Source organism: Corvus hawaiiensis, chromosome 15 (assembly GCF_020740725.1).
Source record: "Corvus hawaiiensis isolate bCorHaw1 chromosome 15, bCorHaw1.pri.cur, whole genome shotgun sequence".
NCBI lineage: Eukaryota > Metazoa > Chordata > Aves > Passeriformes > Corvidae > Corvus > Corvus hawaiiensis.
This window is the reverse complement of record NC_063227.1, coordinates 3,458,174-3,485,761: the sequence shown is the minus strand read 5'-3', so window position 1 is coordinate 3,485,761 and position 27,588 is coordinate 3,458,174. Positions and strand designations below refer to the sequence as shown.

The 27,588-nt window shown below is 45.9% G+C and overlaps 1 protein-coding gene and 1 long non-coding RNA gene across 4 annotated transcripts; both read left to right on the top strand.

Annotated features, from left to right (window-relative positions):
• The first annotated feature begins 384 nt into the window (after window positions 1-384).
• On the top strand, window positions 385-17,032 carry LOC125333554. Its single transcript, XR_007206914.1, has 2 exons — window positions 385-1,416; window positions 16,400-17,032. It is a non-coding gene; the product is annotated as an uncharacterized LOC125333554 (long non-coding RNA).
• On the top strand, window positions 6,581-11,715 carry DRD1 (dopamine receptor D1). Of its 3 annotated transcripts, none has more exons than XM_048319493.1 (2): window positions 6,581-7,779; window positions 8,501-11,715. In XM_048319493.1, the coding sequence occupies exon 2, from the start codon at window positions 8,509-8,511 to the stop codon at window positions 9,865-9,867; it is 1,359 nt and encodes a 452-aa protein (XP_048175450.1). In that variant the 5' UTR covers window positions 6,581-7,779; window positions 8,501-8,508; the 3' UTR covers window positions 9,868-11,715. The 3 variants fall into 3 exon arrangements, with proteins under 3 accessions (XP_048175450.1, XP_048175452.1, XP_048175451.1); XM_048319495.1 differs by having other exon boundaries at window positions 8,453-11,715; XM_048319494.1 differs by having other exon boundaries at window positions 8,305-11,715.
• Window positions 17,033-27,588: the final 10,556 nt, after the last annotated feature.

Below are 27,588 nucleotides of genomic sequence, written 5' to 3'. Positions count from 1 at the left end.
GGGACAACCCTTGATACCATGTCACAGCCTGGTGGATACACCTGAAAGCTGATGGAAATGCCTAGAGAGCAGTGAGAGATTCATGGCAGCAGGAAATTCCTGGAAAGGTATGGAAAATGTCTAGGAAAACACAGGAAAGTCCTAGAAAATGACATGTAGCTTGTGGAAAAATTATGGGAAATCCTTAGCAAGGAAAGTTGAATTCTTAAAAAGCTGTGGGAGAACCCCAGGAAAGCAAAATGTGATGTGAGTTCTGAGAAAATTTGCTACAAATTCCCAGGAAGGTGGAGGGAATTTCCTATGAATTAAGGAGGAATTGCTATAAAGCAGTGGAGGAATCCTAGAAGGAAATGCACAGTTCTTAGAAGGCTGTGGCAAATTTCTAAAGAGCAGAAGAGAACTTTGGGAAAGCAGAAGGGAATTCCTATAAATAGTACACAATTACTAGAAAGCACCAGGGAACTTTCTACTGACATGGAACTTATACCTGGAAGACGTCCCTGGTTTTAGCCTCTCCTGAATGGAGAGGACTGGTTTGATGGACTGAGAAGAGACTCTGGATGCCTGTGTTAGTGAAGCTGAGCCCTGATGAGCTTTGAGGGAAGGGAGCAGGGAGAACTGGGTGCTTTGGAAGGCCCCTGACCTTGGGACAGATTCTGACAAGTGCATAATGAAACTCAAGGGAACATTTCCAGCCTGGGAAAGTACAGCCTGCTAGAGACTGTCTCAGCAACAGGGCAGGGAAAAGCCAAGGACATCAAAGCAGGATGTAATGAGGGAGAAGTTACTCATGTTAGGGGGAAAAAACTGTTCTGCCTGATGTGGTGGGACAGGCATGGAGGCTGGGGCAGGATAACAGATCCAGCTGAGCAAGGGTGAGAGTGGGTTTGGGATAACATCATAGTTTGGGGTAGTTGGTTCACAGGGTTTTTCAAAAGTTTGAATGAAAGTTACTTCAGGAGGAGTGAAGCAGCCCAAGGTTTAGACCTTGGTACAGATTCTCATTTGGAATATTGTTCCAGTGTTTTGTTGAACTTGGTGGGATGCTTCTGACTGCCATCAAGCCCAGACTGTGTGATTTGACTTTGACAAGCAGCCTTGGAGAAGAGTTTAATCCCAGAATCTGAGGGTGGAACTGCAACATCACAACGGCAGCAGGGCTGTCTGGGGAGGTGCAGATGGGAAAATGCTGCCTGAGGCAGCAGAGCTGCACGACTGGCACATTTGGAGAGGTCAGGTCGTTGCTGGACTGCTGCTTGACCCTGTCTGCTGTAGCTGGACCTGCTGTGCTCCGTGGGCTTTGTGGGGCTGCTCCCCTTGCAGAGAGCCCTGGCTGAGCTTCTGTGGCTCCCTGTGGTGCTGAAATGCTGCTGCCAGCCTTCACTATGAGCAAGAAGTGATGCCTCTAACTTTTTGGTAAGTATTAGTTTAATTATCTTTAATTCAAGGATTTGTAGCCTGCCACTGGCAGGGCTGTGGAGCCTGACCATGCTCGATGTGTAATAATGTGGATTTAATAATCAGATGTAGGGCAAATTATTGTCCACTTGCTGTAGGTACCAAGCACACTCTTTATCATCACATCCTGCACCAGAAACCCACAAAAATCTGCTCTTAAATAGTTTTTCTGTTAAACATTTCTTTGCCATCCATCAATCAGGGGCTGGGCTGGAATATGGGTAAGGATCTATTTGATGCTGGCACGCAGCTCAGGAGTAAATCTGTAAGAGCAGTTTAGGAGGGAGAGTGCCACCTACCAAGCCATCTGCTGAGAAAATGGTATTATCTGCAGTCTCATCCACTGCTGCTAGAAATCACTGTCACACTCATCGCTGAAGAGTTTTGCTGCTAATATATCTATTTGTATTCTTTTTCTCCATCCCCTCAGAATTAATTATTCCTCAGATTAATTTCATTCTAATGAATCATTCGGTATCACTGGCTTTATTTCATCTCTGAGATACTAATTAATATGTCAAAGCCATCGTTAACATGAAAACTGCTGTCATTTTCTCCGTGACTCTTCTTTTGATTCACATATTCAGTTTTTTTTTTTCTGAGGGCCTAAAATGTCCATCCAGTGTGGAGTGAAAGAAAAAATTAAAGCTGTACAGTAGTAAAAAATATGCATATGCAAATAAAGCCTAAATTGGGCGGGAATGGCCCAGGCTGTATTTTTTTGCTGACTTACTACTTTATGAGCCATTTCATATAGCAAGTCCTTAGCAATCAGCTGTGTAGGGTTTTTATTTACACAGATTAAAGTATAAAACTCAGAAGTACATCCAGTGTCTACTTGTCAGTGAAATGATCAGAAATTTGGAGGTGTTCTGTATTTGTTGGTGTAGATTAGGTTTTAATGAAACGTTGGCTTGCTGTGGATTTCCTGGCACTGTTCTGCTGTGCCGCAGGGATGAGGCAGTCAGAGGATGCATTTTCCTTTCCTTAGAGCTCTCCTCTCAGCTCTAATTTATTCTCATCATCCTCTGCAGTTTGGCTCTCTACCCACTCTGGAGGGAAGTGTTGGCAGGGCAGTAATCCCTCTCCTGCCCCGTATCTCTGGCAGATGGAAATCCCAGAAAGAGAAGGGGGGAAATTTTAAGTTTCCCTGCTCAAGCAATTTCCAGGGTGATTTAAGATCCAGTAAATGGCTTTTGGATTGAAGGAGCAGGTCGAGCTGCAACAGGAAGGTCACTCCAAGTATTCCTTTTGGGAAACTGTTCTTTCTCTGGTCCTGTGGGAGTGAGTGGGTGGAACTGGAAAAACCCCATAAAAAGTCACTGCATGAGCTCTGCAGATTAAATAACACAGTTATTGGCAGCATCACACTGAGTTTAAATACCCACAGCTCCTGGGGCTGGGGACTGTGCAGGTGACAGCTTCTGCTTGGATCTCTGGCAGCAGGTTTGGTACTTCTCTTTCTTTCCTGTCTTCCTCATCTCTCCAAAAAGAGCCATTTTGTTGTAAAATCTGGGGGGGGGTTGGTTCCAGCTGAAACCTGCTCTGGGCAGATGCAGAGAGGGATCACTGGTGAGGGAGGGAGAGGGGAGCAGAGCCTGAACAGGCTCTGAGCAGGAGGAGGCTGGGAGGGGAACATGGAACAACCAGACAATGCTTTTCCAGCACTCCTAAAGCCTGGGTGTGACACGAGGCTGCCTTTTGAGAGGCTGCTGCCTGATCTCCCACAGCAGAAATCCTTTCTGCAGGCTCCATCCGCTGTGGCCCACGGGTGGAGTTGGGCTCTCCTGGCACAGAGTGGGGCTGTGCTGATGCATCAGTGCCTGACAGGGGAGATGCCAGGGGAGCAGCAGTGCCTGGTCCTGCCTTCTGAGCACCCTGCAGCCAGTGCATGAGCTCCAGATCCTGGGAAGCAGTAGCACTGCACAGCAAATCCTTCCCATTTATACTCTCCTGCACTGCCCTCTGTGTCCAGCCTGAACGAGCCCCCTCAAACGAGTCATTTAAATTCAGACTTTCAGACATGGTGTTTCTCTCAGGGCTTTTTTGATTTTCCATTTCCCTGCCAGTGTTCAAATTTCCTCACACACTTCACCAGTGACCTGATACCTAGGGATGCTCCGTGGCTGCCATTAGAAAAATAGTTCACAAGACAACCTGCACATGTGCTTTTTGAGATCAGCCGTGCTGAATCCACCAGGCACTGAGGGCCAGCTGCAGTGACTGTAATCTACAGTCAAAAAAAAGTACCCACACTCAAATACTGAATATTTAGGCCTCTTGTTGTTAGCGTTTGGGGACTAGAAATCATTTCTCTCACTGATCCTTTCTCCCTGCTGATGGATCTTCATCATTCAAGAGTGAGCTTGAGATCCTTGGAGATGTTAGCAATGGTTTTTTTCTGCTGCCACTCTTTGCTCTGTGCTTTTGTAGTGACTGCTGTGGTTTTCCTCATGGAATGCACAACATGATAATATCAATTTAAACAATGTGCTTCACTGATCTTTAAAAGACTTCAGAGCTGTTTGATTTCCAGGAACCCTTGACTTTTCCAAGAAGGTTACATTGAGGCTAAATTTATCTTGGATATTAGCATAACCAGTTATTTACAAATCTGACAGCTCTTTTAGACACTATTTCCAATAATATGCCTCAGCTGATTTCATGTTTAGTAGATCCCATGCTTGCAGACATGAAAAGTCATCCTGAGGGTGATGTGAGTACAACTGATATCCATGTACTGTAATACATTTTGTAAATTCAGATGCTTCTCTCCAGATCTAGTGTGTGCACTATTTTGTAGGTTAAAACATATTCATCTCTGAATGCAAGATCTGGGCTTTGTTCTACTCAGACTTGATCTTCCAGTAGCTAATTTCTGCTTGAATTAAGATCATTTGGATCAAAGTGCTACTCAGTATTTATATTTTTAAATCTTCATATGGACCAGGTAGGACTTTCTCCAGCCAGAGTCTCCTGGGAGGAGCAGGTGGGAATAGGGACACAAAAGCTTTCCTTTGCTGGCCATTGCTTTGATTCCAGCAGCAGTCAGTAGTGACTGAAAAGCATTAAATAAAGTTAAGCAGCTGTTTCATGTGGGTACCCAGGGAGAAATTTAACAAGCTCTGTGACTGTTTCTGAATCTCCAGGAAACATCTGCACCATCATCCTGTTGCTGACAGTTTCAGGCAAGTCCAGAGCTGGACCAGAGCTGATCCTGCTCGCACTGGCTGGGGACAGCTTGGCCAGAGAGCAGCAAGAGGAAAAATGACCCAACACTCGTGTAACTCGCTCCCAGAGTCGTGGCAATCTGCTGCCTAATCCTACTGTTAAATTTAACTAAATAATAATAGGAGTTTAGTGGATTTCCCTTTTGTTCCTCACCTGGGTATGAGTGTTAAGTCGTGAAAGTTTTTAAAGCTCATAAATTAGCTGGAGTGACAAATGGGTACAGCAGGGTGCCCTGGATGAACTCCTGGTGTTTGAAACTGCTGAAAGGGCTTTTCAGTCAGGGCTGAGCCAGACCTTTCATTCATCCCTGGACTGGTCACACAAACTTGGAGAAGAGACAGGACAGAGGCTCTGGCTTCTGAAACTGATACTTGAATTGCCAAAAAAAATAAGGGCTGTGAGAGTCTACAAGCTGCTGTGAGTAAGAATCCAAAAGGCTTTTTTTAATGTCAGATTCAAACGAAACCCTCACTCATATGAGCAGCATTAGGTTCTTCCAATGCTGAATCCAGCCTCTTCCCCAGGAAAGGCCACTCCCTGGTAAAAACGAACTGAAGGTTTCGCTGGATGAGCTGATAAGCAGATTCTTGAGAGCAGACTTCTCTCTCCTCTGCAATGTGTACCTCAGCATTTCTCTCCAATATTCCTCAAAAATTTTGCTTTTTGGGTGATTACATGCTGGGATTTCTCCTGGAACAATCCAGGATGGCTGTGGTCGAAAGTCATTTTAGGAGAGCCTCTGGAAGTTGTTGCAAATAAAATCAAGTGTGCTCAGTGGCTTCTTATGCAGGCAATGTTCCCCTCAGCCCAGGGTTTCTATGGAAAAACAGGAACACGCTACCTTTGCAGAAAATAATTATCGTGCACTAAGCCTCACCTGTGTGGAGCTTTAAGAACAGGAGACAAGAGAAAAAGGATCTTGAAAATAGAAAAAGAAAACTCACAGTGAGTTTCATTAGAGATCTCGATTACCAAACAGCACAGGATTCATTTTCTTGTCTATTTTCACCCTCCTCTGGGGATGAATGATGATTAAAGGACAGGATAATAAGCAGGGGGAGGGCGGGATGAGAACTTGGTGAGAAGCAGTTAAAATTTATAAAAAAAGAAAGAGAAGGGGAAAGGAAAACAAGTGTTTCAGTTAAGTAGTCAAGATTAGCTTAGCACTGTATCTGCTTTAAGTGACATTATGAGAAATTATAGATGGCTCAAAAGCAACTTCACAAGTGCTGGACCCCACAGAATTTATGTTGACAACTTAGTGACAGTATTTATTCTTCTAGGAGGTTTTTAAACCGCCCTGTGACGTGTTTTATATTTATTTTCTGATTTTTTTGGGGGTAAGATTCCTATGCAAAAGTTGCAAATCAGCATGTTCATCTTTCCCTGCCTGTTGCAGCTAAGGTAAGCAAGAAAAGACCCTTTTGTAGGAAGAAGGATTTGAGGAACAACCGCTCCGGTTTTGGTGCTCACTACCGAACGGGGAGGGTTTTTGCCAAGAGGTTTTGGAGGGAGCTGCGGGTCTGCTCGGACGGGCTGTCCCTGCTCTCGGGGGTGCCCGCTCGGGGCTCCGGCGGCTCCGCACTGTTTGTTCCTCTCCGTGCCCTCGCCTGAGCCCGCACGATTCCGTCGGGATGCGGAACCCGTCCGTGGGTTTTCCCCGCTCCCTGCCCACAGGATGACGATGCCGATCCCGGTGTCAGCCGGGCTGGGAGCGGTGCGGGACGCGTGCGGCCGCTGCCCCCCGTCCGTGCCCACCCCCGGCGGGGCCGCGGCCGCCCAGGAGAGGGAGCCCGGTGGCCGCGGCTGCGCCGGGAGCCGGGGGCTGCGCCAGGCGGGGGGCGGTGCGCAGGGACCGCTGCCCCGGCCGAGCCCCCAGCCCCGGCCCCTGCCCCGCCGTGCCGGCAGCGGCTCCCGAGCGTGCCCCGGGCTATCGCCGCTCCCCCGGGTGGCGGTGCCTCGCCCCGCGGCCCCTCCCGAGCATCGCCCATCGCGGAGGCGCGGGGCCGGTACTCACTGTCCGCATCAGTGCACCGAGCGCGGCTCGCAGCGCCCCGCGCGTCCCGCAGCTCGGGCAAAGTAATCCCGGCTGCGCTAAACTCCACCAGAGCCGCTCCCGGAGCCCCGCTCTGCCTCTCGCCCCGGCTGCCCGGGACGTTATTCCCCAGGAAGGCAGGAAAAGCTGCCCAGAAGAAGCGGCGCCCGACCGAAGATGTTAGAGGAGGCGAAGGGGGGTGGCTTTTTGCCCTCTGCGTGCCTCCGTGCCTGTCATTCCCTTATCTTAATCCTTTAGGAAGGAGTCGCCAGGCAGACAGAGCGTTCCTGGAGGGGCGATGCTGCCGAGCCCTGCCCCGGGCAGAAGGAAGCCGGGAGATGCGCGGCCCGGGGCGGGCTGCGGGAGAGTGTGAGAAGCTGCCTCCGCCTGCGCCTTTCCGAGAGGGAAAAAGCATGGTAAGAGCTGGACCCGATCCCTGGAGCGCAGCAGGAGGTGGGATTATTCCGGAGTAGTTATGGAGAGCTATAACCTGGCAGCGGAGTGTTAAAGCGACTCGTCCCTGCTGGAAGAGGAGCCCACTGCGGGCATCGCCGGCGTCGTGGCCGAGGGAAGGTCACTCGGGTCCTTCTCCTCCTCTCGCCTCTTTCTTCATCCGGCAAACGACAGAAGAAAAAACTGGTAATCGACTCTTGCCAGTGTTGGGAATACCGTGCCTTTTGCCTGGGATGATTTGCCCTGATGTGCCGCTTCAACGGGATGTACAAAGTACGACTGGGACTGATCCGGCCAACAAAGTTTGCAGAGTGATCAGCAGGGGCCGTGGGATGGAGGGAGCTGGGCACACACCAGCAGGGTCCGTCACGCAAGGTCCGACGGCACAGACCTGCTGCTCCCTTGAAAACTAACTCCTGATGGTCCAACTCTTACTTCTCCCCTGCCAATTTACACTTTCAGGGAAAAAAACCCACATACACGATGCAATGCAGTGTTCCTGTGTTGGTTTTGTATATAAGATTTGCTATGCAATTCCAAAACTAAAACAGGAGGAGAGACGGCCCTGCATCCCAGAGCAAACAGGGAATCAGAGGTGAAAGGTAGGAGCCAGCATTTCTTGTTTAAGTCAAACTAAATAACCTGAGCTGCTTCTTACTGAAAACCTTTAAAACACACCTACTGTATGTTAATTTATTTTGTCTTGGAAATGTAAACCAGTTTGAAACAAAGTGAAGATTTGCTTTCTGATACTGCCAAGAAACAGAGAACTGGTGCATTTTGTAACAGGAATGTACCGAGGAGGAAGGATGGCGTGTTTCATCAGTGAGACATTTAGGGAAGTAGAGGAAAGGCACCTTGTCTAATACGCTTCAGTAAATATGAAGGGCTGGTGCAGTGGACACTGGAAACACTCGATCAATAGTCTATTTAAGTGGGAATAGATGCAAGCATGGAAAAGTGATTGCTTTGCTGTGTGTGGGGTGTGTTTGCAGAGGACAGCAGCAGAACATTTACAGGTGAGCTGTCTGAGTTAGGCTACTCCATGCCGGGGTGGTGCAGTGTGTTTCTGAAGGGATTGCTAAAAGCCCCTGTTTGTAGGGTTGACTGTGTTTGTGCATTTTCAGCTCCTGCTCGTAGAGCTTTCAGGATGTTGTTCAGGATGATTCAAAGAGGGTGAGGTCCGTCCGGGGGCGAAGGGACTGTAGGAAAGGACCTTTGGTCTGTTTGGTGATGAGTAATTAACGGACGTCTGATGTCTCTGATCTCTGCAAGGAGAGGAGTTGATGTCGTCATGAAAATCATGATATGATTTTCCCTCAGGAGAAACTATGACTTGGAACGACACCACTATGGACGGGGAAGGGTTGCTGGTGGAAAGGGACTCCTCTTCCTTTCGGATCCTCACGGGCTGCTTCCTCTCGCTCCTGATCCTCTCCACGCTGCTGGGAAACACTCTGGTCTGCGCAGCTGTCATTAGGTTTCGCCACCTCAGGTCCAAGGTGACCAACTTCTTTGTCATCTCCTTGGCTGTGTCAGATCTCTTAGTGGCAGTTTTGGTCATGCCTTGGAAAGCTGTGGCCGAGATTGCTGGTTTCTGGCCTTTTGGTTCATTTTGCAACATCTGGGTGGCCTTTGATATTATGTGCTCAACAGCATCCATCTTAAACCTCTGTGTCATTAGTGTGGACAGATACTGGGCCATCTCCAGCCCATTTAGGTACGAGAGGAAAATGACCCCCAGGGCAGCCTTCATTATGATCAGCGTGGCGTGGACTTTGTCCGTGTTGATCTCCTTCATCCCAGTGCAGCTGAACTGGCACAAGGCTACGACCACGAGCTTTTTGGACTTCAATGCCAGCTTACAGGGTGTAAGCATGGACAACTGTGATTCTAGCCTAAACAGGATGTATGCCATCTCCTCTTCTCTAATTAGCTTCTACATCCCCGTGGCCATCATGATAGTAACCTACACCAGGATATACCGGATTGCTCAGAAGCAAATCCGGCGCATCTCGGCTCTGGAGAGAGCAGCAGTGCATGCCAAGAACTGCCAGAACCCGGGCGGCAACAGGAGCAGCATGGACTGCCAGCAGCCAGAGAGCAACTTCAAAATGTCCTTCAAGAGGGAAACAAAGGTGTTAAAGACTCTCTCGGTGATCATGGGGGTGTTTGTGTGCTGCTGGTTGCCATTTTTTGTGTTGAACTGCATGATTCCCTTCTGCGAGCCGACCCAGCCATCCAAGGGAGCAGAGGCTTTCTGCATTAATTCCACCACCTTTGACGTTTTTGTATGGTTTGGATGGGCAAATTCTTCCCTCAACCCCATCATTTATGCCTTCAACGCTGATTTCCGCAAGGCATTCTCCACCCTGCTGGGCTGCTACAAGCTCTGCCCCATGTCTGGCAATGCCATCGAGACTGTCAGCATTAACAACAACGGGGCAGTGGTTTTTTCCAGCCAACACGAGCCCAAAGGGTCCAGCCCCAAAGAGTCTAATCTGGTTTATCTGATCCCACATGCAATTATTTGCCCGGAAGAAGAACCTCTTAAAAAGGAAGAAGAGGGTGAACTGTCAAAGACCTTGGAGAAAATGTCTCCAGCACTGTCTGGTATCTTGGATTATGAAGCTGATGTTTCTTTGGAAAAGATCAATCCCATTACACAGAATGGGCAGCATAAAACCTGAACAGTAAGGTTTACTCAGCAAGACCTAATGGTGTATATTGTAATAATCTTTTTGGGAAAAAAAAAAGATAGACAAGATTTCTTTGGTGAGAACCTAAGCTCTAAGGGAGAAAAATGCACATTTACACCAAGCCCAGAATCAATTTTCCTGGCATTCAGAGCAAATTTAACATTTCAAACAATAAACAGAAAAAGATACTGGAAATTGGTTATAAAAAAGGATGTTAAACTGTACTGTTCGCACTGAGGAAAATCTACAAATTTAGATGCAGTGCAGTTACAAAGAAAATGTTGCTTCTTCTCTGTACAGAGAAACCAATTTCTAGCTAAAAGTGAGGCAAAAGATAAATGTTGAGTATTTAAAGATTAATGTTTACTAGAAGTTAAAAGATTGCTGTGTCTTGTGATAGTGGGTGTTAACAGGTCCTAATTAAAGACTGAGGGATTGTAAAGGTAGGTAGATGCCTTCTTAAAATTATTTCTGACAAATAATTGAGCCTTATAATGAGAATGGTTATTTTTAAAGCTTTGGGAGGTAATATGTTGATACTGGTTTTATTTATTTATTGTTTTAAATTGATATTTTTCATATGTTATAACAGATCTAGCTTTATTTATGTTATTTAAGATGTCTAAATAATGGGATATTTTTGGAGTGTCATAACTGCATTTGACCAGTCAACCAGTCAGCACTTTATTACAAGCTCTGATAGTCTCGAGAGCTGGTGAGGGGAATGGAGGAATGTTCAGAAGCTCAGCAAGAAATGAAGGAATCAACAAAACTGATGCTGTGTGGAGTTTGTTTGCTTGTGGGCTTTTTTTATTTTTAAGTGGGATTTCTTTCAAAAGATAGGACCAGAGTTGACTGAGTTGCGAATTCTCTTCCCTTATAGAAAGAAAAGAAATTGCTGCTATTTATTTTTAAAAAGTTTCATGTTACAGAGACTTTGCTAGAATGTCACATTTGTGGATCTGTAAATACCTTAAATATGACTACGACCTTAAGAAGAATCCAGTTTGGGAAGAAAAGCTTCTTAGATAACAATTCTTAGTATATCGTGTTTTGTATTTATGTAAGATAAACGGCTTTCTCAGACTTTTCTTATTTCAAGTCTTGGATATCTTTTCTGAACAAACACACTGGGTTATAAAGGTAGGAAGGATGCCAAAAACCTCGTTATCACCGGTGTTCCTGCAGGAGCACCCGGACCCTGCTGTCTGTCTGCTCCTCTATCACAGTCAGAATTAAAACCTGAGGTACCTGGTGCTTTACTCTGGGAGCTGGGAGGACATTACAGTTTAGTAATTGCCATGTCAATACTCCAATCAATAAGGAATAGTGCCTCATTACCATTTTGGACTAAAACATTTCTGAATACGGATGGAACTGCAGCCTCCATCTCAAAATCCTCCTGTGAACTCCCAAAAAGTTGCCAATGTTTAATTAAAAAATCCTGCTACTTTTCCACTGTCCTTCCCTGCTGCTTTCCCTCTGTAATGCCAAAAGCAATCAGTGAGCATTAGCAACAGGAGCACTGGGTGTTAATATTCAGCAGCATTCAAAGAAATCCATTTCTTTTCTGAATGCGAGAAAATGCCCTTTGGAGCAACTTTTCCATAACATATATCAAAGAAAAATGTGTTGTCAGGAAAAGAGAACTGAGAGGAAAAAAAATTTAAAGTCTAACAAACTATATACATCCTGCATCAGGTCTGTGTATTTATGTATTGTGAATGTTTTCATAATTTTATTGCCTGTATGCTGCTTTCATACATATAATAAAATTATTTTGTGAACAGAAGGTCAAATAAAGCAATCTACATTGCATTTATTAAATACATGCTGGTTTTTGGCCGTTGTATTGATTGTGTTAAAGGGAGGGACAGTTCCTTTATTTTCCTATTTGCCCTTATTTGGGATCACACCCATGAGGCAGATGGGAATTTCTGTTAGAAGCAGAGGAAAACCTCCTTACTAGAGACCACTGAGCCCTTGCTCTAAACGAGGATTTGAAAGCAGTAAAAGCAGTTTGTAAACAGCCACCCTCTGTTTCAAGTGTGTAAGGCTCAGCCTACTGGTGACTTTTATTTCAAAGATTATTTTTTGCCTTGGTGTAACAGCACAGTGAATTTGGTTTATAGCATGTTTTTATTGTTGTTTTTCCTTTTCTTTTTTCTTTTTTCCCTCCCAAGCTGTGGAGTACTTCTCAAAGCCTGATACAGCCCCACTGCTGGTGTCTGTTTTTTGGGAGAAAATGAATCATTTCAGCAGTGAGGTGATGGTGGGTGCAGCTGAGGATCCCTCTGTTCCTGGCAGCCCTTTGCTTTTGCCTCTGTCAGCAGATTCATTTTGAAATGAAGAAACAAATCTACATGGTCACTTCTGCCTCGAGCAACACCACCATGACCAGTCCAGCATCTGGGACTGGAGCTGGTGCAGGAGCTGTGGGAATGTCCAGGTCCCCCTCCCTGGCTGCTCCCAGGGAGGAGCAGCTCTGAGGTAAACAGGGCATCGTGGCTGCCTCCAATCCGTCTTGACACTTTTGGGAAAATTTCCCAATGCTGGATTTTTTTGGGGTACCTTTGAGGAATTACTTAATTTCTTAAAAAGTACACAGGCCAAAGAGGAAGTTCTGTGGTTTCTTACTTATTCTCAAAACTCCCAGCAGTCTGATATAAAAGCAAAATACAAAGTATGATTTAAGGAGCTCGTGTAAAGCAAGGTGCTGTTTTTGCATGGGTTCATAGGGGATGATTTGAGTTCTGTAATAAATGTTTGCTCTGCTTGACCAGGGGCTGTCACAGAACTTCCCTCCTTGCAGAAGGATCTGAGTTTTGGGGGGCTCTGTGAAGTTTGGTGAAGTGCTGCTGCTGTTGCTGTGGGGAGTGTCCCCTGGGTGTGAGAGGCTGGGGAGACACCTGGATTACTTTATTTTATTGTTTTATCTCTCATTTGATTTAACTAATTTTTGCTTCTGACTCCTTCCATACATTTTAAAACAACATGAATTGGCCTTGATCCTCATTTGCCAACATACCCCATTTACCCTTTGTTTTCCAGCCTTCCCAGCAAGTTCCTCTACCTGTCCTCCCTGCCTTTCCTCCCATTACTACCAGAGCCTTTCTGTTGTCTTTTTTGGCTTTATTTGCCATGATAACCCTTTGCTTAGAAGAAAGTCCAGATTAAAATCCTTCCCCCCAGCACACCCAAGAGTTCCCTTCCCACAGCCTGCTCCCAGAAATGCTTCTCTTACCTGTTGCAGAGCCTGGACACCAGTCTCAGGGGCGACTAGAAGGGACAACAGCAAGCACCTGCTGACTGCTACTCTATTTATGTGCTGAATTAATTGCTCAGGAGCTGCATTCATTACCTGCTCTGTGCCTGCTCCCTGGCTGCTCAAAACCAGTGCTCTGCTGGAACTGCTGGTCACACCAATGTCAGGGTGCACCCCGGGGGCTGGAGGAGTGCCAGGCCCTCTCTGGGCTCTGTGGAGCTGATAGCAGGGAGCTGACCGATGAGGTTTGGCTGGAGTAGCCTGGGAGGAGCGCTGGCGGTTCCACCCTGGCAGGCAGCTGCTGCTCTGGAGGATGAGCAGCAGGAACTCGTTTCTGGGAGTGTCTTCCCTGAGCCAACTTGGGCCACTTTGGTGGAACACCTCCCCAGGAAGGTCTTTTCTCACCATGTGTTGCCAAGAGTGGCTGGGCAGCGGCAGAGCCACAGAGGAGCAATGAAGGACACCGGGATGTCACTGCTCCCACCAGGACGGTCCCCACGTCTACCCCGGGGGCATCACACACTTTTCTCCCTTCCCTGCTCATGCTTTTCTCCCTGCCTTGCTCCCCTCCAGCATTTTCCTCTGCAGAGTGAGCCTTGCTGTGTCCCGTCCCGTGACAGGACATGAATGAAAGGTTACCTGCAGATAACCCAAGGAACCTTTTCTCTGGCATTGCTTCCTTGGGCCTGAAGGTATTTTTCTGTTTGTGGATGGAAGAGGTTAATAATTCACCTGATGGCATTGATGAAGGAGCTGTTTGCAACGAATGAGCCACAATCACCAGATGAAATCTGAATACATTTCTCCCTTTCCCTTGTCAAGCAGTTTATGCTGATTTGAGTTTCTAATTTAACAAAGCATACAAAAGATAAAGGATGAAAGAAGAAATGCCTTTGCTGAGGTACAGGTTTAATGACACTGTTATTGAGAGCCAATCCTGGATTTTTTTCAAATCAGTAGCTTTCAGAAGCAACCAAATCTGATTGAAAACTCAAAAACCTCCTATGATTAGTATCTTGAAAGGCAGATTATTCCAGTTATTATTTTGGTTTCTAGTGTAATGATAGAAGAGTGTGTTCCTAGAGATGAACACGTGGCCTATGTGGCCACACAACAAATGTGACTTAGACAAGGAACACTGTGGTATTTATTTCATAGCTTTTAAAAGGTGGAAACACAAATCCAAGGTGTTCTTGCACTGGTCTGTTGCAGTAGAGGTGGTCTGTGAACCAAGTGTTGGGCTCCAATCTTGGATCAGGTGATGATCCCATCTTTGAGTGAGAATCTGATGCTCCTGCCACACTCCAGATGTCAGAGCTGGGGTTGCACTGTGACACGAGCCTTTCCCGAGGGATCTGCCGAGCCCTTGCCCAGCTGCCACTGCCAGAGTCTTGCTACAGATGTAATTTTGGGACTGAAGGTGTAAATTGAGTACACCATGGTTGTAAAACAGTTGTTTTCATGTTGGTTGTCGTTACAGTCATGGCCAGAATGAAACAGCAAGTTTCTGCCATGCTTTTTAAATTTGATTTCTAGGATAAAGCTCTGGGCAATGATACAGGAGAAAGCTGCTCCCCTGCTGTGCTGGTGGCCATTGCTTTTCTATTTTGATTGTGTTTCCCTTTTGCTCGTGCCAGGCTGTTCCTCCCTTTTCCAAGGAGGGATGTTCCTGTTGGTTGTTTGGTGAAGGAGTTTCCTCGGTGCCTGGGTGAAGGATGGCAGGAGGTGCAAATCCTGGTACCTGCCTCCCAGAGCTGCAGCCACACACTCGGGCACACCAAAATCCCCTGATTTGTGTCAGTGGCCTGGCTTTAGTTCCTGTCCCTCTGGATGGGGTTGGCTTCACCCAGGATGGAAATGGGATCAAAGGGATACCCTGGGTCTGGTTCATTATCACCCTGTGGAGCTGCTGAAATGGATGATTTGTGGTCAAAAAGGCATAAAAGAGAAAGGGGCTCCAGGGCTGGCTGCAGGGGAGCGGGGCTGGGGTGGTGGCACTGGGCAAACCCCGTGCTCAGGTGCCCTGCCACAATCCTGGGCATCCAGAGAGGGATGAGGGGAGAGCCCAGGTCCAGGCCAGAGCCAAGGACCAAACCAGCTCCCAGTCCCTGCATTACCACAGAACAGCTCAGCTGGGAGTGCAGCTGCTGCTCAGAGCCAGGCTTGGTGCAGTCTCCAAAGCTGCATTTTTCCTGTTTGAATAGTTCCTACCCAACAGGAATAAACTATTTGTGGGTTATTCAAAATGATGACAGAAAACTCAAATCAAACCAAACAATCAGAAAAAGTGTTGTTTGTATCTATAATTTTTTTACATTTTCAAAATTGTTTTCTTTGGTTTTGAGGTACTTAACTTTACAGTTTGCAGTGTGAGATTTTTAAAACCCAGATCTCTGGTTTGAGTATACTGACAAGGAAGTTAAACATTAAAATAAAATGAAACAAGTTAATGTGACTTGCATGAAACAATTGGATTGGTAAAAACCTTTTCCTGCTCCCATCCCTTGATTTTCAGATAATACAATTCTATTAATTTCACATTTTTCTAAGACAAGAGAATTTTTTTGAGATCTTGAAAGAAGAGAATGAGGGAAATATTTGCTTCCCAGATTGTCCTTCCACTGATGCAAGCAGAAGAATCAAACATTTCACTGACCTTTGCCACCATTGCAAAGTTTCTCTTCATTTTGGAGGGAATTATGGATTCAGACACCCAGGCATTTCCCTCTGTTTCCATTTTATTTCTCTGTTAATAAAGGAGTTCTCAGTGGTGCCAAGATCTTAATGATTTGGATGCCACTGTGTGTCAGCACCAAGAACCTATTTCCATGTGTTCATACACAACGTCCATCACCCTCAATTAAAGGATTCATGGAGCATGTGGAAGGGACAAACGGTGAAGTTAAATGAGATTTTCTTTGTTACAGAAGCAGGAGATGAACCAGGCCTGCATCACCTGCATTTAAAGGACAAACCTGTCAGGACTGATGGATCTTCCATGCCAGCACTTTGTGCCAGAGAGATGAAATGTTAAAAAAAAATTGTGAAAACACACTTTGAAATTGCATCATGAAAGTGTTTAAAATAGTAATAAAAAGAGATTTAATGATACTGTTATGTACTTTTCCACTTTCTTGTTTACTAAGCTTTTGTGGCTATTTCTGTAATGATTTCAGAGTTGTAAATGGGACCATCCAGTTTCCTTCTCTTTGCTCTTCTGTGCTTGTATCAGACTTTGATATGGATTTGTGTTCTCAGCTGAACAGACTCTTCTCCTGACACCTCCTGGAACCCTGGATCCCACCAGATGGGATGTGGGACAACAGTGAAAGGAACCCCTTGGAAACAGCTGTTTTTGAACAGTGGGAAATTATTTTTGAGCAAAAAAAAAGGCGTTTTCTACTGGTATCTTTTTTGTAAGTCCAAAACCTAATCCATTTTCATATTTTTCCAGATTTATTTGTGAACAGTTTGAGTTAATTTTCTCAAAAGCAAGATTTATGGCTCGAAGAACAGCAGTAATTTTGAAGTGAGAAAGATTATAATAGTTAAAATTTCAGAAAAAAATTTAAACATCGTTACAATCCTTATAGAGTAGAACATTTTCAGTGCATTTTGTTCACGTATGACATTCTTCAAAAAAGAGAACAACTTCTGATGAGAACAGTTTAATGCAGAAACTTCCAGTCATGTTTCTTCCTTGCTTGAGAGGATAAAATATAGTGATAGAGAGCTTTGGGATAACGTGTGGCTTGAGTAAAACCTTTCTAGCAAACAGTGCAGGCAGTCACATTTAGACATTTAGTAACTTCATTTGTGCTGTTTAGTTCCCCTCATTGTAAAATATTGATTATATTTAAAAAAATTGATTAAATGAGTACGTGAAGGTAACTTTCATTATAATAAGTGTAATTTATCGGCCTTTTGCTGGGAGTCTCACTGGACTTCTACCCCTCTAAGTGGCATTTTTGTACCCAGGCTGCAGCACAGGAATTCCTGCCCTTTGTGACTGTCTTGCTGCTTTTCAGCACAAGCAAATTCCTTCTTCCCCCTTCCCTGTCTTTTATGCATATTCACTCCTTGAGCCTCTTTATCCTTTACTTATTAGGATGAAGTAAATTGCAGGAATGAGTTTTTCACATGATTTTAACAGCATGTTTGCAGCCCAGGCAGCCACGGTCTGAGCTGTACTCTGACCCCTGGGACATCCCTGGCACTCACACCCGTGCATGGATGCAGCATCCCGGGGATCCTGTTTGTTGGGATCTCCCCACTCACATCCCAAGGTGAAGGTTGCACATTTTGGGGTGGGATGGGGAGAGCCCCCTCAGTGAATTGACTGAGGCATTCTCAAGAAAAGGCCAAAAAGTTGATGAGCTTGGTTAGTGACTAAACTTATCCCCTGGAATGCTGCTCTCCAGTGCTTCCAAGTACCTGCCCTTCCCAGCTCAAAAACCACTTGCAGAAATCGATTTTATTTTGCAGCATTTACCCAGCTCTGATGTGCAAACACCCTCAATTTTGACATGTGGCTCAAGTAAAGGCCTGGCTGCACAATAAAAGCAAAGAGAATATAAAGTTCTCAATCCTGACACCCAGGAAAAGAAGCCATCAGCCAAGGGCTGGATTCCCACCCCACTGACAGGGATGTAAGCCAGGGAAAACGCACTGAGATTGTGCTGAGTGTGAGCGAGGAGCCCCAGAAGGATCTCACCCATGGCAGTGCCCATCCATTCCCACTCCAGGAACAACACCATGAAAGCAACACTTTGCACACCACAGGCTGCAATCGATGGGGTGTTCAATATTTCCTTCACTTCCCTTCTCAAAATGACTGGTGATTCCTCTCCATGTCCATTTGCTGCCTGTGCTCAAAGTTAAGTGTAGGAAAGTGTCACCAGTAAAAGCCACTGGGGTTTATAGTTCAGCTGGAGGGGAAGTGTGGGGAGTCTGAGGAAAAAATACACTTTTCCCTAAAATGAAAGAGCTTCACTGCTGTTTTAGTTTATAATTTAATTTTTTATTCTATTCCATTTTATAATGTGATTTTATTTTACTGCTTTCCCTTGCTCACAACGGACACAAAATCATTCCTGAATGTTAATTTCCTCCGTGCCTTATGTAATATTTTTGAACTACAAACACCTGTAGATAATGAAGGCCAGCCCACTTACTAGGGTGAGCAAAAACAATGTTCCAGAAACAATGCCCACTGGAGTCACTGAGCTGAAGAGAAAGGTAATATTAGGAAGAAGGACCTTCCTCTCTGAGAAGCTGTTTCTGCCCTCAGAAGTGAGAATTTCCCTTGCTTGGACTGAATATCTTGTTTTATTACAAAGGACTCCCTTGATTTGCATTGTCTTGTAACATTGCTTCTTTTTTTAGCAGTGAGTCCATGTTTAGTTGTACCCATAACTCAAGGGCACTAAACAGACTGTAATTGTTTCAAGAGCTGAATTAATCAAAATGCTCCTTGTATTTTAGTTCCTTAAGGAAAATAAAAGGATGCCATGAAATGCTGCAGAGTAGTTTCTCAGTGTTTAAGTTCCCTCTCAGGCACTTGTGGGTCACAGCCTGCACTGATGTGTGGGCACAGCTCAGGTTGTTGCTGGTATAGACAGCCCATGGAAAAGCCGAGTGGGAAAATACACAAATTAATAGGCCTCATGGTCATTGCAGACAGATCAGGGGATATTCACAGTGCTGAGACTTCAATACTGTGATTTCCGTGATTGTTATTCAAGCCAGCACCCTGTGAGGAGCTCGGCATGTCAGGGAGGACGCAGTTCCCGCTCGTTCCCGCAGGCTCAGGGTGTGATGCCATTTCATACTTTAATTCCAGCTTGTTCCAATCTATCACATCTGTCTCAGTGGGAAGCTGAGATGGGAGGAACATCCACCAGGAGGTTTAAGTGTTGCTTTCAGAGAGTCATTATCATTTGTCAGTCTTGGAGGAGCTGCTGTTATCACACAGCGCCTGGATTTGTGTGGTTGGGAGACGCTGAGTTCGGTTTGGTCTGAGGGTCATCATAATACTCCCCAATTTATCTTCATTACAGCTGTCATGTTGTGCCCCTTGCTTTTTACAAGGGAGAATGGTTTTAAACTAAAAGAGAGGAGTTTTAGATAAGTGTTTGGAAGAAATTCTTCCTTGTAAAGGTGGGCAGGCCCTGGCACAGGGTGCCCAGAGAAGCTGTGGCTGCCCCTGGATCCCTGGAAATGTCCAAGGCCAGGTTGGACAGGGCTTGGAGCAACCTGGGATAGTGGAAGGTGTCTCTGCCCATGGCAGGGGGTGGAATGAGATGAACTTTAAGGTCCTTTCCAACCCAAACCAGTCTGTAATTTGTTGGCACCCCAAACAGCTTCTGCTTCCTCTGTTCCTTTCCGAAATCAGCCTGTCCCATAAAAAAAAAAAGAAAAAAAGTTGCCTGCAGGAATCCTTCAACAGACAGATTCTTGGGCCAGGGTCAGCTAGTCCTGAATGCTCCTTTTGAGTAGATGGAGACATCCCCACCCACACAGCTGGTGTGTGAGGACTGAAGTGTGGGTGCTACCAGAGCAACCTCCCCATGGTCCCTCCCGTCAGCGAGTTCCAGGGACAGCAAACCATTGCTCTGAGCTGCCGAGGGATTAACGAGGCTGCCCGGGCGCATCTCGGGTGGGCACAGATATTTAAAGAAACGTGGTGATTTCAGGAGAGAATTGTTGCTGATCCACTCCCACGGACTCTACAGCTGCCCTTGGGATGCTCAGCAAGTGCTGTCTCCCTCAGCACGGAGCCCTGATGAAGAGGGAACCCACAGCCCCTGCCCCCAAAGGCTGCCCAAACTCCCTCCCTGTTACCTCCCTGTCTGCAGCTCAGGAGCTGCGTGCTGGGATTTCAGTGGAAGCCTTGATTTTATTCATTCTGCAGCCAAAATTAGGCCAGCAATGCTGCCAAGAGGCACACTTTTTTGGTCTGATACGTGGAGAACGCATTTTTAATGCTCTAAGTGCTGTTGTCTGCCACTGGACTCCCATGTGATGCAGAGCTGCAGTCAGAGCCCTGCAGTAAAACAACATTTTCTTCCAAGCAGGATGGAGAAAAATACAGCAAATAATATTTTTTCATTAAAACTGAAAAACATTACTTTTAACTGGCCAGCTTCTGACCTTTCTCAGATCTCAGCTGCCAAGCAGTAATTCTGTCTTGTGAGGCTAAAACTGGAGTAAGAACAATTTTCTGATCAAAACCAATGTTTACCACTGCAGGAAAATTTGTGTGTCTAGACACGGGCACCAACCTTTCAGTTAATATTGAGAAACATTATTTTATTTTCTTTCATCGTCGTCATGCTGTGAACTACTCCCTAATTGGAGAAAAGACTTGTGATTAAATGTGCAGGCTTCAGAAATCTTAATTCTGAACTGGGTAGAGGAGTTTCAATACTGAAAACCACCCTCCAAAAAACCCCAAACTTCCTCCCCACCAATTCAGAACTCCCTGTGAGGTGGAAACAACCATATTTGATTCTGGGACATCTGGGGTTCCTTTCAGCATTACCTCTGAAGGTGAGAGATTTTCTGATAGATTTCCTGGTCACACCTAGAAAGGTGAATCATGAGCCAAAGAATTAATGAGTCACCTGAAACAGAGACACATAAAATTAGGATGTTTGTTGGAGAACAATGAGTTAAGCAAGCAGTAAAAGTGTTCACTTTATTGTGCTTTTTGTTCTCCTCAGCCACGAGCAGGAGGAGGGAGCGGGGTCTGGCCGTGCCCCTGCCATGACATTCAAATGTACAATTCCCAAACTCCTGTCTCGTGGCGAGGGCTCGGAGCAGCTCTGCCATGTGGGATCAGTGTGGAGAGCATCTGGTTAATTTGGCTGTGTCATTTGGAGCTGGATTAGGAATGAGCTCAGGCAATCCCTGCTCTGCCTGGGAGCACTTTCTAATCAGCGAGTTTGGGGAAAGAGATGGTGCCAGATGAGCAGCTACTTAATTCCTGGTGCATCCCAGAGCATGCAGAGGGCAGGGTGCATGATTGCGAGGGTCTGGACAACTGGTCTCGGTCTGGATTAATGCAAAAGGTGTTTCAGGAGAGAAATGAAGAGGAATGAAGCCTCTTGAGCTGTGAGGAATCTCAGATTTTCGGTCGGAGTTTATTGTGTTTTCCATGTGAGGGCATGGTTACATATCTGTGTTTGTTTGAGACAGGAGCCTCTGTCTTAGGGAAATTGTACATTTGAAATTCACTCATCAAGCAAAATGCAATTGGCTTCTTCCCCTGTTTCCTGCTTAGCAGAAGAAACATTCCCTCCTGTGGGGATGCATTAGCAGGGAAGAGGCTGCACACACGGGCAAGAAATGCTGGAGTCACTCGGGGACAAATGTTGATCTATTACAGCTGAATAAATCCACAGTAATAAAATTGACTCCCTGGGATTTGCATTAGATCTATCCTGGCATATATGAGATCACAGAGTCCCCCTGCTGATTAGCAAAATGCGATTGGGGTGAGGCCCAGACCACCTTAAGACTGATCTTTGTCTCAGAAGACCCTTTTTTCAGTCACTTATCTCTTTGCTGAGCCTCAGCCTTTGGAGAGAGATTTTTCTATGCTGGATCTGTGCCTCAGGCAAACCTACAAACTTTTATAGTGTCAGTCACAGCAGTGAAGTCAATGCAGCATAAGAGAACAGGAGGAAAGGAAAGTTGTGTTTCCCACATGAAAATTCGGGGCTCTTGTGAGGGGAAGCTCAAGGGCTGACGTGTTTTGGAGCAAAGGCAGACAGTTCTGCAGGTGGCTGGGTCTAGAGGTGCCTTCTGTTGGATTTTGCTGTTCCATCAGGGGAAAATACACCTGAACTTCAGGAATTTAGGTGTCCCTGAAACCACCTCACCTCGTGTGTGCTCAGGAGTGTGTGGGCACCTCACAAAAAAACCTCACCACACCACCAAATGTGCTCTTTCTCCTTCCACCTGGATCCCGGCTCACCCCCACTGAGCTTTTGAGCTTTGCCTAAGACAAGGTCTCCAATTTTAAGGATTTTTTATTAAACAAAGAGGGAGAGGTTCCATTTGTGGTTTTAGCTCTTTAATAAAAGGGTACACTAGAATGTGAGAAAGGGAAGATATTGCTGATAACTTGCTTCCATGTGTGTGTTTAATGAACAATTGTGTGCCCAAGGTGATTCCAGCACTGCCATCCAGGAACAGAGATCAGCAGAAGTCTTTCCTATTAAAGCTGGCACAGCTTGAGAGGACTTAAGCAATAGAAATAAGAAGGAAAACGAGCAGCTGGAGGTTCAACTCACACTGAGGCAAAAGATGGGAAAGAGACACAAGGGATTTGGTGAATTTGCAGAAAAGAAGGTGTTGTGTCCCACTCATAACGTGCTGCTGACAGCACAGAGCGATGCTGGGGAATTGCTGCTCCCACTTGTGATGCCCAGACCTGACTCCAGAAGGTTTCCTTGGGCAGAATCGTGGGGGAAAACAATCCCCACAAGGCTGTCAGCCTGTACTGCTGGATTTCACACCAATTTTGCCTCGTACTAACAACACACCCAGCTCGTGTTCCCAGCCCACCATGAGGAGAGTTTCTGCTGTCTGGCTTTAGGCCTCGCAGAGGCAGGAGCTGAAGCAGGAGTGTGAAGCAGGAATTGCTGGCAGCAGCTTTGCAGGATTGCATGGTCATGCAGAATGTTGTACATTTAAAATAATCTGTGATATTAAGACACAAAATCTGCCCTGTGTAAGTCTCTCTGAACAGGAGTTTCGATGATGAGCACTGTATAAAGGGGTCTGAAATAGAAGCAAGCTGCATTCTGGCTCTAATTGTGTTCCAATTAGACGTGGCCTTTTTGAGGTACTAAAATGAGCGTGGAAAGGGGTAAAGAATTGTTTAAGTTATTTTTTATGCCTATAGGCATCATAGTTACTTTTTTTTCCTTAACTGACTGAAAAAACCCACTTACATGACCCTGTTTTCCTAATAGTCCCATCAGCTTTCCAAACCCAAGCTTAAAGAAAGCAATTAAATTGCTGATATTTGTCTGAGCCTAAAAAAGCAGAAGTCTTACAATTCTAGTGTCACAGGAATTGAGAGGAGGCAAAAACACGGTAGCTCCATAGTTTGGTTTTGCCGACATGCTCAGGCAACGAGTGTGACATCTTGCAGGATCAAAGAAAGATTTTTATTACCAAAACTGAATGACAAACCCAGAGCTCCTTCACAGGATTCATTTCCATTTCAAGTGTCCAGGGCTTTTGATGGAGCTGATGGAAGGGAGAAAGACAGGACGTGCTTAGATCGAGGATCTGAGCTTGTCTGAAGGAATCTAAAAATGGATTAGTTTTCATTTCCTGGAGAATCTCAGAAGGAACAGGCTCATCAGTTCACAGAATCACAAATCACAGAATGAGCTGAGTTGGAAGGGACCCACAAGGATCGAGTCCAACTCTTAGTCCTGCATGGGACAACCCAATAAATTCCACCATGTGCCCGAGAGCCTTGAGTTCTTTTCTCTCTAGATCCTAAAAGTGTTTCTTCTGTTTTACTGATGTATACTTTCTTCCTGATCCATTTCCCCAGTGTTTGAAGATTTCTACAGAGAAGACAGAAAGCCTGGAAATCTACTCCACTGCCACGTAACAGTCTGACCACCCCAGACATGGTTTTCTTCTTTAGGCTAATGCTGGCTTGTTTCACCCTAAAGCTCATGGAAAGCTTGGGCAAGGAAAAAAAAGCCCATCCAGGCTGATGGAAAAGCTGCAGTCTCAAAGGGAGAGAAGAAGAAGTAGTGAGAGGACTCTGTGAGAGCATTTCCCATCAGCTGGGGTGAATTCCTGAGTCCCATCCTGACCTGTGGGCAAGGCTGTGACAGCTGTGGAATATCCTCCTTGTGGGTGATTTGGGTGAAGCACAAAACTCTGGCCCTCTCCCTGATCTCTTCTGCAGCAGATACAGCCCTGGGGTTGTTTGTCCTTTGCTGTCCTGCCTGTGCTGGGAGCTTTATGTACCTTGGGCAGAGCCCACAGGCTCCAGATGGTTGGGATGGTACCATCCAGAAGAGTCAAATCATAATTAAAAAAAGCCACATGAGTGGTTTTGAAAGCAATAAGGTAATGTTGCCATAGCATGAGGGAGCTGGGATCAGAAAAGCAATCACTTTTGGATAAGTCATTCAGCCATTTAACCTTCTTAGCATCTGAGAAATCCCCTGTAATGGACTCGTGGTTATTTAGTACCTCCCCCATCTGTGAGGCAGACACTAATATTGTAATTGTTTTATTCCTCTTCATTCTGCTGTCAGTTAACCACTGTTTTCTCTGCTGGATAACAATAAAGCTGAGGTGAGTTTTACTGTGCTCTGATACATTGCTCTCTAAATGAGAGGAGATAACTTCAGCTGAATGTCAGGCTCCAGTGAAGGAAGAAATGAACATGAAAACCAAATAGCCCCTTGAAAGAATAGTTCCAGAATCAGAATTTATAAGTGCACAGTGCCTGCCCATTTTTCACCAGTGTTTTGTAGAGTCACAGTGAATTAAATTCTCACGGCTCCATTGGCTTTAATAGCACTGCACTTAAAACTGGCTCCTTGTGCTGAAATGCTGTGGGATGAATGATATTTAAATATGGCTGTGAACATCAAGAAATTGCAAAAGAGAACCTTTCTGCTGAGGACCTTGATCTTGCTGCCACATCTCCTGTCACTCTTCACCTCTTTTCCTAAAAAAAGGAAGATCTGCTGAGAGCTTGCTCCATTGCCCAGCTCCCCACGCAAACAACATTGCCTTTCCTTCCATATTGGATTTTTTAATTAATTTACTGTCTTTTAACAGAATTGCAACATCTAGTGGGTGGGAACGAGGAGAAGGTCCCAGTTTGGGCCTTGGAGACTGGTTTTGCTACATCTGAGCTGCCATGGCTCTGTTTCTCTTCTGCTCCTCTCCTGCTCCCACTGTGGCCCAGGGAATGCTCAGGAAGGGTTGCTCTCAGTTAATGCAAAAAGGCTGCAAGGGCAGCAGTGTATTCAGAATTTCAACCTGTACTTTCACTTTTCTTGTTCCAATTTTATATGTCCTAGCACCCTGAACTTGCCTAACAAGATGCGTCTGCACCTCTAAATTTAGCTTGAACTATCTTTCACCTTACTCTATTTTATCCATTGTTCAGATAGCAATAGATAACTCTTCAGGGGCTTTTAAAAAAATAAAGAAGACCAAATTCTCTGATTGGAATCAACTGCTTGTTGTCTGTTTATCTTGTCAAGAAATGTCTGTTTTCAGATTTGAAGTATAAATCTTAATATAACACACGTAGACTAAGGTAAACATCTAAAGAAAAGGGAGAGCAGCTTGTGGCTGGGCACAAGCAATAAAGCACATTTCCAATTTTCTGTAATGTGCTTCTGTCCTTCACTCAAGCTGTGATCTGTGCTGGGGGCTGAGTGCTCTGGCTGGGACCTCAAATAACCACAGAAGGGGGTATTTCACCACGGGACAGTCCAGGATCTCTGTTCTGAGATGGATTTAAGGAGCTCAGGTAGGGCCACAGGCTTGATTTGTCTCCAAAATGCTCTTCCAAAGCCTTTTCCTCAGCTGGTGCAGCAGCCACACCTGATGGATGGCGGTCTTCAGACAGGACCACGAGCTTGAAAAGCTAACTAGGATGTCTGCTGGAAAATACACTCAATAAAACCAGCAATCTGTCTCTGGAACAATTTGGTGTTTGCAGTGAAGTGGAAATCAGAGTAGGAGACAGAAAAGGAAGCTGGAGAGGCACTCATTATTAGGAGCTGTAGGGATAGCACAAGGAGTGATGGGTTCCAACTGAAAAAGGGGAAATTTAGGTTACATATAAATTAAAAATTCTTCCCTGTGAGGGTGATGGGGCCCTGGCACAGGGTGCCCAGAGAAGCTGTGGCTGCCACTGGATCTCTGGAAGTGTCCAAGGCCAGGTTAGATGGGAACCTGGGATAGTGGAAGGTGTCCCTGCCCATGGCAGGGAGTTGGAATGGGATGGGCTTTAAAGTCTTTTACAACCCAAACTATTCTGGGATTCTAATAATAGAGGAGAGTTTCCTTTTGTGCGTGTAGACACATGATGGGGCTCAGGCTGTGCTGAAAATGCAGGAAATAGCAACACGCAGCGGAGGAATTCAGCAGGAAGAGAGAAGTGGATCAAGACAAAAATAAGTTACTAAATTTTCCAAAAAGGGTCACGGGCAGTGAATCTTTACAGTCCTGTGGAGAGAAATTAGAAAACGGCCTGAACCCAAAGAAGTCTGAGGAGGTGATGTGTGAGTCACAGGCTCAACCACAAGCCCGAGAGGTAGAAAGTGAGCTCAGAGTTTCAGCCGTCCTCTCCAGGCAGGAATGAGTCAGGCGAGGAGACATTTGATGATGCTCATTCCAGAGAGGAACTGGAAAATCTGCAGCGGGGAGAAGAGCAGCAGCCCTGTGAGCTGGGGGAGCTCATCGTGGGGCTGCTCACCGAGGGGAGCTGCAGACAGAGGGCTGAGGGCAGAGTTCTGGCTGCTCCAGCCTCTGCCGTGCCCTCATTAGGAGGGCTGGGATAAAATCCTCATCCAGATGTAACTCGTGTTGCTCTGGCCCTACAACGATGTTTAGCCTATTGTGTAAATAAAAAAAAAGTTCATCCTTGTGTCTTCTTACTTGATCCATTCTCTGCTCTGGATCTTTTGGTGTTGATTTAGAGCTGATTTACTTTGTGGCTCTCTCAGATTTGGCACTGGAGATGCACAGTGGGAGAGCAGAGAGGGGCACAGGTGGGGCTGGCTCTGGAGATGCACTTGGGGCAGCACCTCAGCAGTGGGCAAGGGCTGCGGGGTATGCCCAGCCACTGCCCTGGAGGGATGTCTGCTGAGATTGCACAGAGGAGCCAAAAAAAAAAAAAAAAGATGCCTTTTACAACTGCTTGGGTCATTGTGTTCTCTATGGATGTGTGTCATGTACAGCTTTCTATCATTTGTTCTATTGTGGGTTCTGTGTCCATGGGTAGGGCCCTCAAGATATTCTTACATTGTTCGTTAGCATTCACCAGGGCAAGTTTACCCAAAAGTTCCTTTCGTCCATCCGGACTAAGGGCTGCTGCTCTGACCCTGGGACCGGCCTGGTGCTGCACAGAGGAGGCTGGGGGTGGATTGGTGTGCAGGAGCTGCTATGCCCATCCTTTAGGAAAGGCTGGAATAGAGGAGGCCACTTTGGGAAAATAAAGGTTTGGGGATCAGCGCAGTGAGCTCTCACTGCCCTCCGCTCCCCACAGGCTCAACGCTTCTCTGGGACGGGGTGAAAAGGAGAGCTCCAGGCTAAAGGAGCCCGATGTGGCTCCCCACGAAGGTTTAGAAGTGCCCCCTGAAGTTCACAGAGGACAAAGCCCCCCACCCCCAGTGCCCCGGGGTGCACAGGGAATGTGCCTCTCTCCCTGGCAGCGT